General features: G+C 38.8%; 2 protein-coding genes across 2 annotated transcripts; both read right to left on the bottom strand.

Annotated features, from left to right (window-relative positions):
• Positions 1-1,107: 1,107 nt before the first annotated feature.
• On the bottom strand, positions 1,108-1,996 carry LOC127183289 (chromobox protein homolog 2-like). Its single transcript, XM_051139231.1, has 2 exons — positions 1,940-1,996; positions 1,108-1,816 (listed from the first exon to the last, which is right to left on the bottom strand). Exon 2 carries the CDS (start codon positions 1,799-1,801, stop codon positions 1,484-1,486), a length of 318 nt encoding a protein of 105 aa, XP_050995188.1. The 5' UTR covers positions 1,802-1,816; positions 1,940-1,996; the 3' UTR covers positions 1,108-1,483.
• An 8,091-nt stretch (positions 1,997-10,087) lies between these two features.
• On the bottom strand, positions 10,088-12,457 carry faslg (Fas ligand (TNF superfamily, member 6)). The gene is made up of 4 exons (XM_051139090.1): positions 12,120-12,457; positions 11,059-11,110; positions 10,907-10,963; positions 10,088-10,832 (listed from the first exon to the last, which is right to left on the bottom strand). Exons 1-4 carry the CDS (start codon positions 12,414-12,416, stop codon positions 10,426-10,428), a joined length of 813 nt encoding a protein of 270 aa, XP_050995047.1. The 5' UTR covers positions 12,417-12,457; the 3' UTR covers positions 10,088-10,425.
• Positions 12,458-12,668: the final 211 nt, after the last annotated feature.

Raw genomic sequence — 12,668 nt, forward strand, 5'->3', positions numbered from 1 at the left:
TAGTTAACAGTCTGGTGCTCATTTTTCCATCCACATCTATAAATAAAATACTTTAAAAACCAATTATTTTTAATAGTGACTTTTCCAAGACAAGCATTTTTTTTTTGCTTGTACTGTAATCTTGGCTCATTCAGTGCTTGAAACAACTTCCAGATCACTGATAATAAAAGCCACTGCTTTCTTCAAATTCCACCAAATATTTTCAATATGATTTAAATCTGAAAACTAAAACACTTCTTGATGCCACTCAAGAACATGATGACCAATCCCTAAAACAAGCTTCAGTAGAACTGGATGTACACTTTGGGATGATTATCTCTGCATTGAAGGCATCACAATCTTTGCCAAAAAGGCCTGATACTTCAAAGAATCCATGTTCTTCATACAGTCAAGATTTCCAGTTCTGCTCATAAGCCCTTTACTTTATTTGGACCAGGCATACTGCTTAACCGTGGGTCCATAAAGTTACAGTTTGTTCTCATTAGTCCATAAAACATTCTTCAAGAACTCCACAGGTCTATCAAAATTCATTTTAGCATATTCAAGTTGGCCTTTTATCTTCTTCTTGGTCAAGAGTAGCATTCAGTAAGGTGTCCCAACTTGAAGGCCTTACTTGTTTAATGTTCTTCCTGTACTCTGCATTGAAATGTTGTTTCCTCCTTCCTCTGGGTCACCTTGCAAGTCGATGGCAGTTTATTTAGGGTTTTTCTTAGTTGCTCTGATTAAACATTTTATTCATTTTATAACTGCAAAGAACTGCACCGCTTCTTGAATATATAATAGGTCCCCACTGCAAGTCTGTGCAATGATTTCCAATGCCATTGTTCTGGTAATCTTAAGGCTCCTTGAGGGGACAACATAGATGCGTAGGTTTGCAAAGACCACCGAAACTAGTTTGACTGATTAATTGCCAAAAAGTGATGTGTGATAAGCATCATAATTGGGAAACTGCATTATGACTATGCTGTTTTTCCGACATTGTTGTCAAATTATAATTGTGCATTCTTATCAGTATGATTCTTAAGAATTGCAACCCATAGTTGAGGCATATTTACCCTGACGTGTGTCAAAAAGGATGGTGGGTGTAACGAAGGCGCTGAGGCGGCGTTAGAATCCATATGCAGAGGTTTATTGTACAAAGCAGCAAACATACACGTAAAACCAGGCAATGGGTCGTTAACCAGAAAGCAGTCCACTCTTTCGACAGTCCAAGGGTAATCCGTAAATCGTAGTGAGAAAGCCAGGCAATAAGGTCAAACCTTGATATCAGTCCACACAGTTCAACAATCCAGAAAGGGTAATCCAAGAAATCGGTAGTCAGAAAACGAGGCAGAATCATACACGTGCAAACAAATCAGAGTAATCAGAAAACGCTTGGTAAGGCAGGTAAACTGGCAATACTTCACAATGTGTGAGCACATGGTGAGTCCTTAAATACTGCCAAACAGGAAGTAGCAGTAGAAGCAGCAGAGGGAGCGCGCAGTCAGTATTCGGGTGATGGCTCCCTCTGCTGGCTTGGCATTACAGAACCCCTCCCTCTAGGAGCGACTCCTGGAGCTCGACGAGGACGTCCCCGTGGTCGTGGTGCTGGACGGTCGGGTCTGGCTCGGTGGAATTCCTCTATGAGAGACGGATCCAGAATGTCGTTGGCGGCTACCCATGACCTCTCCTCAGGTCCATAGCCCTCCCAGTCCACCAAATATTGGAGCTGACCCCCTCTACGCCGAGAGTCCAGCAACTCCTTCACCTGATATGCAGGCAAGCCGTCCACTTCCAGGGGTGGCGGCGGTTCTGGGGCCATCTGGCCGGGGTCAGCCTCCGGTGGACCGGTTTGAGGAGCGATACATGGAAGGAGGGAGAGATACGGTAGTTAGGAGGAAGCTCAAGCTGGTATGTAACTTCATTAATTCGTTTAAGAATTTTAAATGGGCCTACATACCTTGGGCTGAGCTTCCTGCTGGGCAGCCGCAGCTTGATGTCCCGTGTAGAGAGCCAGACCCGCTGTCCAGGTTGGTAGGGAGAGCAAAGCTTACCGTAGAAGGCATTGGTGGAGGGAGGGCTCGCACGTAGTGTGTCAGATGTTCGCTGACAGACTGCAGCTTCGTAAGCTGTTCTTGATAATTCTTTAGGAGTTCGCTCTGATAAGCAAATGCTGCTTGCAAGTTGGAGACCCCCGCTGGATTCAAGGGAGGCGAAGTATTCTGTAACGAAGGCGCTGAGGCGGCGTTAGAATCCATATGCAGAGGTTTATTGTACAAAGCAGCAAACATACACGTAAAACCAGGCAATGGGTCGTTAACCAGAAAGCAGTCCACTCTTTCGACAGTCCAAGGGTAATCCGTAAATCGTAGTGAGAAAGCCAGGCAATAAGGTCAAACCTTGATATCAGTCCACACAGTTCAACAATCCAGAAAGGGTAATCCAAGAAATCAGTAGTCAGAAAACGAGGCAGAATCATACACATGCAAACAAATCAGAGTAATCAGAAAACGCTTGGTAAGGCAGGTAAACTGGCAATACTTCGCAATGTGTGAGCACATGGTGAGTCCTTAAATACTGCCAAACAGGAAGTAGCAGTAGAAGCAGCAGAGGGAGCGTGCAGTCAGTATTCGGGTGATGGCTCCCTCTGCTGGCTTGGCATTACAGTGGGGCATGCTGGCATGGAAGTTGGAATGTTATTATCTCCAATAAACTTTTTATCATATCATTATGAACTTACAATTACAAACCCAGACATTTACATACATCCTCTTCATTAATATTCTCTGGGTCTCATTTGGGATCAAATTGATAAGCAATATTGATAATATCATTATTTACAATACAACCGGCGTGCATTTTTAAAAAAAAATGTATTCAGTGGCAGAAATGGGCTTCCATACATACAGGCGTTAGTGGGTAAAAAATACCCCATGTGGGTGTAGTTAACAGTCTGGTGCTCATTTTTCCATCCACATCTATAAATAAAATACTTTAAAAACCAATTAATTTTAATAGTGACTTTTCCAAGACAAGCATTTTTTTTTTTGCTTGTACTGTAATCTTGGCTCATTCAGTGCTTGAAACAACTTCCAGATCACTGATAATAAAAGCCACTGCTTTCTTCAAATTCCACCAAATATTTTCAATAAGATTTAAATCTGAAAACTAAACCACTTTTTGATGCCACTCAAGAACATGATGACCAATCCCTAAAACAAGCTTCAGTAGAACTGGATGTACACTTTGGGATGATTGTCTCTGCATTGAAGGCATCACAATCTTTGCCAAAATGGCCTGAAACTTCAAAGAATCCATGTTCTTCATACAGTCAAGATTTCCAGTTCTGCTCATAAGCCCTTTACTTTATTTGGACCAGGCATACTGCTTAACCGTGGGTCCATAAAGTTACAGTTTGTTCTCATTAGTTCATAAAACATTCTTCAAGAGCTCCACAGGTCTATCAAAATTCATTTTAGCATATTCAAGTTGGCCTTTCATCTTCTTCTTGGTCAAGGTTGGTTGTCAAAAACCAAACTGTGCATTCTTATCAGTGTGAGTCTTAAGAATTGCAACCCATAGTTGAGATATATTTACCGTGACGTATGTCAAAAAGGATGGTGGGGCATGCTGGCATGGAAGTTGGAATGTTATGATCTCCAATAAACTTTTTATCATACCATTATGAACTTACAATCACAAACCCAGACATTTACATACATCCTCTTCATTAATATTCTCTGGGTCTCATTTGGGATCAAACTGATAAGCAATATTGATAATGTCATTATTTACAATACAACAGGAGTGCATGTCACTGAGGTGAGGGGTGTGACGTTTCGGAACACGCGCTATAGGCAGTTTAGCGAATCACAACACACTGGGCCAGCTAAGCAATCTGAGCCCATTGCGTATTTCTGAGGGAGGGGCTTTATAAAACCAGGAAATCATCAGAGCGTTTATCGGAGAAGGGGCAGAGCAATGTAGAATAAAGGTAAATTATGTGAAAAAAAAAAAATTGTTTGTTTTTTAATGAAGCATTAACACGTCAAGCGTAGAAAAAAAAGTCAACCACCCCTTTAAAAAAAATCCCATCAATAAACTAACAACCCTTAATAGCATCTAATTTGATGTTAAATTAAAACATAGGTACCTAATTTGCATATATCAAAGTATACACATTTTAGAAAATCTTTCGAATCTTTAATCATCATTAATTCCTTATTTGTTGAACAATTTCCTGTTAATCCGTTCACAGGGATTTTACTAGTTAAATGAAAGTATGATGCTTCCTCTGTGTGGTATGATGTGGTGAATAACAGGTGTTCCCATGAGGTTGTGAGGTTGAACATACATGAAAGCCTTAACATCGCTCACCACTTTCACCACTAGCTGTGAAATATGGTGTAATCAAGGCCTTCAATGAAGTTCTCTCTTCTTTTTTAGGAAGTCCATGAACAAGCATACGTCAGATCATAATCATTGCTGAATAAACCACATGGATCACAAAATCAGTCATAAGGGTCATTTTTTAAAAACTGATTTTCATACATCATCTGAAATCTGAATAAATAAGCTTTCCACTGATGTATGGTTTGTTAGGATGGGACAGTATTTATACACATCTATTTGAAAATCTTGAATCTGAGGATGGAAATTATTGAGAAATCTTTTTGAAGTTGCCCAAATTAAGTTCTTAGCAATGCATATTACTAATAAAAAATGTTCAAATATTTACAGTAGGAAACTGACTAAATATCTTTATGGAACATGATCTTTACTTAATATCCTTATAAATTTTGGCATAAAAGAAAAATCGATAATTTTGACCCATACAATGTATTGTTGGCTATTGCTGCAAATATATCCGTGCTAATTACGACTTGTGGTCCAGAGTCACATATGAGTATAGTTAATAGTTTGATGTTCATTTTTTTTTTCATCCAGATCCAGAATTTATTCAAAAATACTTCTCAAATATTTTAATTTCTCAAAAAATGACATATGTCCTAATATAACGGAAAAAAGGCCTTATAAATGTATATACTGTATACAAACAAAAAACTCTCCAAAACAGTCAACCATTTAACCGCCAAAATACAAATTTTGTTCAAAATGTTTTATTCTAAACCAATTCTTTATTACCACCAATAAATGCTGCCTATACTTTAATCTTGGCTCATTCCATGCTTGGAAAAAGCTTCCAGATCACTGATAATCTTTGGTTTTCACATTACCACTGTCTTCTTCAAATTCCACCAAATATTTTCAACGAGATTTACATCTGAAGACTGACCAGGTCAGAACATCACGACCGATCCCTGAACCAGACTTCAATAAATTTAGATGTATACTTTGGGATGTTTGTCCTTCAGGAAAGTCCATTGATTATCAAGCTTCAGTCTTTGCATCAAAGGCATCACAATCTTTGCCAAAATGGCCTGATACTTCAAAGAATCCATGTTCTTTATACATTCAGGATTTTCACTTCTGCTCATAAGCTTTGCCTTTTTTGGACTGGGCATACTGATGCATAGATTTGCAAAGACCACCGAAACTAGTTTGACTCATGAATTTACCAAAACCGATGTGTGATAAGCATCATATCTGGGCAATGGTACTGTGCTATTTTTCCAAGATTGTTGTCAAAATTGTAATTGTGCATTCTTAGTAGTGTGATTGTTAAGAATTCCAACCCATAGTTGAGACATATTTTCCCTGACGTATGTCAGAAAGGATGGTGGTGCATGTTGGCATGAAGGTTGAAACATTATTGGAGACATTATTATCTCCAATAGACTTTTTAATCATGTTACCATTATGAACTTAAAGGGGTCACCGCATGCAAAACTCACTTCTACATGTTGTTTGAACATAAATGTTGTGTTGGCAGTGTGTGCACACAACCACTCTATTAAGATAAAAATCCATCCAGTGGTATTTTTGTAATCTTTATAAGCAATGTCCCCTTTTTCAAATCAAGCCATTCTCAGCTTCTTGTCGGTGTGACGTCAGACTGACAAAGGCCGTTCCCACAATAGTTGATTGACATGACCGTCTTACCTTAGACACACCCTGACAGTCAGTCATTGATTATAGCAGTCATCATTTACTCCCAACATCTGAGCCGCTGAAGAAGCAGAGGATTAACATTACGTTTGTTTTAGAAGGAAATGCGGCTCCTGATCTACATATATCCGTCTATGTTCACGCAAATCATTCGTGATGCAGCTTCACCTACAGCAGAAGTGAGTACGAGGATTTTTATGCACCTTTGCCTTTCTTAATAACGTACTAGTTAACAAGTTTCAAGGCTAAATGCGGCTGAAGTAAACAGACTGGCTCATCACCCCACAGAAGAGAGGGGCGGGGTGAGCAGAGCTCATTAGCATTTAAGGGAACATGCAATAGAATGGCTCACTCTGAACAGGGCTGATTCTGACAAGGTAAAAAGGGCATTTATTACACTACTACTGGGAAATTGTAACTAAAGTATGTTATAGACTTCTCAATAAGACCTTAAAGAATCATATCAGCATGTGGGAAATGGGCATCTGATGACGCCTTTACACCATCCATATGGCCTTATAAAACCAAACTTTTGGTTTTATTTAATTTTTGTCTGTAATAAACTTCACATTTCACCTGGTTCTGGATCTACTTTGTTCACATTAACAAGAAATTGGAAACAGTGTTTGGGGTAATGCATTACAAGTAAGGTGAGTTATGTAATCAGATTACTTCTTTTCAAGTAACTAGTAAAGTAACGCATTACTTTTTAATTTACAGGAAAATATCTGAGCTACTTTTTCTTGTTTCCCCTTTTATTGACTGACAGCTCTACTGTCGCCATAATAAGAGAAATCAGCAGTAAGTGCAAAGGTGTTGTGTGTGCTGTGTAAACATTATGCAGTGAAATCGTCCTGTGTCCTATTCTTCATGCAATCCAGATTGGCAGCACAGCTGAAAGGTTTGTTTGAGCTGTGCCCTCTACTGTACAGACATAAAATTACATTTCCTTCAGCCTAAGGGCTTATTTACAGGGGTCATCGAATGCCCATTCTCCACAAGTTGATATGATTCTTTAGGGTCTTAATGAAAAGTCTATAATATACTTTGGTTAAAAATTCTCAATGGTTGTGTAAAACAACACCCTTTTTACCTTGCCAAAATCAGCTCTGCAAAAATCATATAATTCTGGTCAAGGCTGCTTTAAATGCAAATGAGCTCTGCTTGCCCTGCCCCTCTCTTCTCTCTGTGGAGAGTACTTTTGTCGCATTTAGCGCATTACCTGCTAAACTTGCTAACTAGCACATTATTAGGAAAGGCAATCGCAAAGATTCGTAAAAAAAAACGCTTATACTCACTTCTGCTGTAAGTGAAGCTGGATCACGAATGATTCGCGCAAACATAAACGGATATATGTAGATCGGGAGGCACATTCCCTTCACAAACAAATGTAATCTACTGCATCTTAGGTGGCTCAGATGTCAGGAGTAAATGCGACCACTATGTTCATTATTACATCCAGCAACACAACATTCGCTCAATCTGAGATATTCTCGACTAACTTACATCCCTGCTCCGGCATCAAAACAAAGAGGACAGACTGTGACGGCTGATCCGGGGTAAAACGCTCATGTGGGAGCGGCCTCTGTTGGTGTGAAACCACAACGACAGGCATCTGAGAATGGCTCGATTTGAAAAGGGAATATTATTTTTACAGATTAATTAAAAACCACTGCATGGATTTTTTTATCATTATAGGTATCATTTAAGTAATGTAACGCATTACTTTCCATAAAAACTTTCCATAACCTTGTTTTAACCAACAAAGTCTCTTAGCATTGTTCCGCCCAAGAAAATTTAGCATGCATTTGTGTCTGTAAAATGGCTGCCTTTTTGCTAAACCTTTGATAAAATGGCAATAGCATGAGCAGAGGCATGTAAAAGCCCTGATAGCTGTGGCTGTATTACTAGGCCAAATCAGCAGTTCTTTGGGGTCAGGATTGATAAGATCGTTTGAAAGTAAATGTCCTAGAAAAAGTGCATGTTTGAAGTCACATGTGGAAAATCAGTGGCTTCATATATTTACAAGTCATTTAGTCTGACATCTATTTTGCACCTTTGTTGGTCACTGTGGAAAGTAGAAGGGTTGTTCCAGGTTAAACTGAGAAACTCAAGCCCACAAGGTCATTAGTGAAGTCATTTTTTGCTGTTTATAATCGTGATGCCGGGACACCGAGCAGTAGTGATTCATTGTGAAACCTGAGCTAATTTATGTATCACCTACAGTTACTCTTGCAGACTCAAGGACTGTATTAATGCAAAATAATACTACTACTAATATTACAATAGATAAAGGTTATTTTAAATGGCACTGTTTCACAGTGTTATTTACTCTATTTTGTTCAAACAAATGCATTAGTGAGCATAAGAGACTTCTTTCAAAACTTTACAGAACAGTACAAAACATTTTCTGTAGGTTGGAACTGACCATATGAGAAATGAAAGCATGTATGCATAGTTTAACAACATATATGTGACCCTGGACCACAAAACCAGTCTTAAGTCACTGGGGTATATTTGTAGCAATAGCCAAAAATACATACTATTGGTCAAAATGATTGATTTTTGTTTTATGCCAAAAATCATTAGGTTATTACATAAAGATCATGTTCCATGAAGATCTTTTGTAAAATTCCTACTGTACTTAATTTTTGATTAGTAATATGGAATGTTAAGAACTTTATTTGAACAACTTTAAAGGTGATTTTCTCAATATTTAAAATGTTTTGCACCCTCAGATTCTAGATATTCAAATAGTTGTATCTCAGCCAAATATTGTTATATCATAGCATATATCAACCATAAATCAATGCTTATTTAATCAGCATATTTATACAGCTTTCAGATGATGTATAAATCTCAATTTGGAAAAATTGACCCTTATGACTGGTTTTGTGGTCCAGGGTCACATATTTGATTTTAAAGATACTGAAATCAAAAATCTGTCTGAGAGTAGGAATGGATCTCATTGACTGTAATTCCAGATTGTGAAATATTAATTTTTGTGCTATTAGTTGTTGTTAGGTTGAAGCAGAGTTTGAGAAAGTGGATGAATTGTGGGTGATGACTCTCCAGTGGTCACTTCCTGTGGGGTATATGCGATGTGTGTGTGTGTGTGTGTGTGTGTGTGTGTGTGTGTGTGTGTGTGTGTGTGTGTGTGTGTGTGTGTGTGTGTGTGTGCATGCTTACCCATGTCCAAAAGAGTTGGAGGTGCTGAAAGAGTAGGCATTGTTTCCACTCACCCTCATAGTAAGTGGAATATTGAGGTGTAATAGATTGACGAGACGATAACACACACCATACTGCATAACACACAGTTTCATTAGAGCCTCAACACAACAAAAATCTTAAAACAGCTAAAGCATAAGCTTCAAGACAAGAGGTTTTCTACTCACATAGTGTCTATTTGAGTGGCTCAAAATAATATATTGCCGACACTGAGATTTTTGTGTTTTTTTGTGTTATAGTTTGTGAGTAATTGAATGAGTGATCGAAAACATATTTTGTTTTCATTTCCCACCAAAGCTGTTTGACCCCTGTAGACGCTATACCTAAACACAGGAAGGAAGCATGAGAATAGAAGTACAAAGTGTACTGCTTGCATAAAACCCCTAAATCTTCATGTGTGGTTCAGCAAACACTGCAGTAAAGCCAACCTGAGGGTCTTTGCAGAAATGACGAGGAATGAACCCGCAACCTTGCAAAAAGTTGTCTTGTGGTCCATAGAGGATATTTAAAACAGCTGACTACAAGCTCAGTTGAGTCACATTCATCTTTGAGCTCTTCTCTGTTCTACATTAGCACTGTTATTGTGTAAAGGAGCACTGTTATTGTGTAATGAAGGAACATGAAATAAATAGCTCTGGAAATATTCTACCAGAAGATTAGCATACGTTCCAGAGACAACCAACCCACTATCACATGCAAATATTAGTGGCTATGGAAACACCTCGAGACACTCAAGTATGTGAGACATCCTCCCTCGAATCACTTTTGAAATCAAGAATAGGTTTTACAATTCAAAGTTTTATTGACCACATTAACCATTATTTATATATTACTTAGTCAATATGACCATTGATCATTTACAATTAGACTTTAAAGAAAATAAATATTTGTATTTAATCTACTTTCTCCTGATACAGAAGCATATTAGTGTTCGTTCAATCTGAAAGTCTTCTGCAAGACTTTCCAAAAGAACTGAATAGCCACAGGCAACTGATACATTCAAAGTCAAATGTGATTTGACAATGCCAAGCAGACAGACTGCATTGCAATGAAGCTCTGAGGATCTCAGGGTAGTCAGGTGACTGCTGAGCTCTTCATTTGAACTCACAATCATGCCCTTCCTAAGCATCACCTAACTTTCCTCCATGATCAGTGGATCTTGAAGAGGCCAAAATAGTTGCTGTGGTAATTTTTGCTGAGCAGATGGGGGTGTGAGACACTGACGAACAGCCAGTCGGACTCCCTGAGATGCTGAAGCGAGCCTAGCTGACTGCCGGTCATCCACGGTTGATTGCTCCCCACCACACATAAGCCCTCTCGGTGATCTTCCATGATTGTCCGGTCACGGCTGTTTCTCTTCAGACCCACTTTGTGAGTGTAATAGTCTTTGGGGTTGCACTTCGGTGAAAGAATCTCCACCCGGGAGTATACAAAGTACAAACCGGTCTCGTTGACCTGAAGGCTGCCGTTGATGTACTTGACGCCTTCTGTGAAGGCCTCGCCGAGTTTTGCTTCCCACTTCAGAGTTCCAGATGATGTGCTCTGGTCGGGACGACCTGAACAAAATATGCTGATAAGATACCATTTTGTAGCAAGAAAATGAATAAGTGCCTTCTGAAGCAAATCTTACCTATCAAGTGTGCAGCAGATTTTTGTGTGTTCCTGTTCAGCTCAGCAGGATTCAGGCCTGTCGAATGAGAAAGCAAGTAATCAGGTCATCACATTAACTAGGTTTTAGCACAGGAAGAAGCTGATAATGGGTAACTTGTTCACACAACTCACCAACTTGTTTCAGTGGAGCGTTGCTCTGCATTTGTGCGGGCTTTTCCTGCCACTGAGAGTAGAAAAAAGGCTCATAAATTGTTCAGATACAGTGTAAAAGATACACACAGGTCATTTTGCAAACATAGATATGTCTAAAGTGAATTGACTATTATTTGTGAAAAAGAGAGTATGGTGTTAGACATCTCTACAGATGAAGTGGAGGATTTCCTGTAGCCTTGTGACCAGTGACCACAAGTTTTTTTCTCACTTGTAATTCTACCCTACTCAGTCTCGTGTAACACGATGGAATGGAAACTGAAAAATTATACTCCCATGCACATCAAAGAGATTCAGATTACATAAACAAATAAGAAAGCTCTTGGCTGCTTTCCAGGTAGTTTATGACTAATTATCAAGCCTTCAAATCTTTTACAAATTGTGATGTGTCAATATATATGCGAGTCAGTATACTGCAAAGCATTTGAACACCTAAAAATGGATTTTAATTCCACACAATTAAATTAAAATAGCATCATTTTCAGAACTAATTTCCTCTCTAGTTCATGGCATTAAGTATGAACATGATCCAGTAACATCTGGTAATCAGAAAGTGTAAAAATACTTAATACACTTTTAAAAAATAAAGCTTCTTCATTGGCATCAGTGGTTTTGTGAAGAACCTTGAACATCCATGGAACTTTTCAAACACAGAAAAGGTTCTTTAGATTTTTAAGATGTTCTTCAAAATGGTTCTTTTAGGAACTGTTCACTGAAAGGTTCTTTGTGGAACCAAAAAATGGTTCTTCTGTGGCATCACTGCAAAAATACCCCTATTGGAACCTTGATTTTTAAGAGTGTACAGTATTAATATCTGTTGTTTTTGTTAGTTTTTTGTAAAATATTTCACTTTTGCTATCTTTCTTGAAATAAAATGTCACTTTATCAGACATATAGATATATAGTTATAGATGTATATACCTTATTTGATATTTTGTCATCAAATAACATTATTTTGGGTCATTTTAAATACATTTTAATATATACACACACATTATAATACACTGCTAAGTAGCTCTTACCTGTGACAGCCGTTGCACTTCAGTCTGTAACATTAGGATCTGATAGGCTCCTACTCCCAGGGCTGCAAAAACCAGCAGGAGTAACAGTGTCAGTACCCAGGCCATCCCAGCATTCATTCTCCCCGAGTCCCTTTTCCTCATCTCAGCTTGTGCAGGGGGGAACGTCCAGCAGGGCACCAGTCGTGGCTCTGTGTGTCTGGGCATCTGCTGGTGGTAGTACTGATGTTGTCTAGGTTGACCTCTGCCAGAATCCACCATGAACACTGGCTGAGACGGGTGGCCAAAGTTACTGCTCATGTCTGCAGAGCTCAGAAGAGTGTGTGAAGGTGTGAGCTATGAGAGAGTATGTCTTGAGAGGGTTGTTGCTGAACATCAGTTTTTAAAAAGGTCCTGCAGTGTGGTTTAGACTTCCCACCCACACTCACATACGCATACATGTATACACACACACACACACACACACACAAGATCTGTCTATCTCACTCATTTTTTTTTGTCTCTGATCTTTTCTTTCATTTTCTCATGCACCTGGATGTAAGAGTATAGCAT

This window comes from Labeo rohita, chromosome 20 (assembly GCF_022985175.1).
Source record: "Labeo rohita strain BAU-BD-2019 chromosome 20, IGBB_LRoh.1.0, whole genome shotgun sequence".
In the NCBI taxonomy this organism is placed as follows: domain Eukaryota; kingdom Metazoa; phylum Chordata; class Actinopteri; order Cypriniformes; family Cyprinidae; genus Labeo; species Labeo rohita.

Coding starts and splice junctions, on each gene's coding strand:
- faslg (XM_051139090.1), bottom strand. CDS start 12,416: ATGAGCAGTAACTTTGGCCACCCGTCTCAGCCAGTGTTCATGGTGGAT. Junction 11,111..12,119: donor AAGTGCAACGGCTGTCACAG/GTAAGAGCTACT, acceptor TTCTACTCTCAG/TGGCAGGAAAAGCCCGCACA. Junction 10,833..10,906: donor ATCTGCTGCACACTTGATAG/GTAAGATTTGCT, acceptor TATTTTGTTCAG/GTCGTCCCGACCAGAGCACA.
- LOC127183289 (XM_051139231.1), bottom strand. CDS start 1,801: ATGGCCCCAGAACCGCCGCCACCCCTGGAAGTGGACGGCTTGCCTGCA.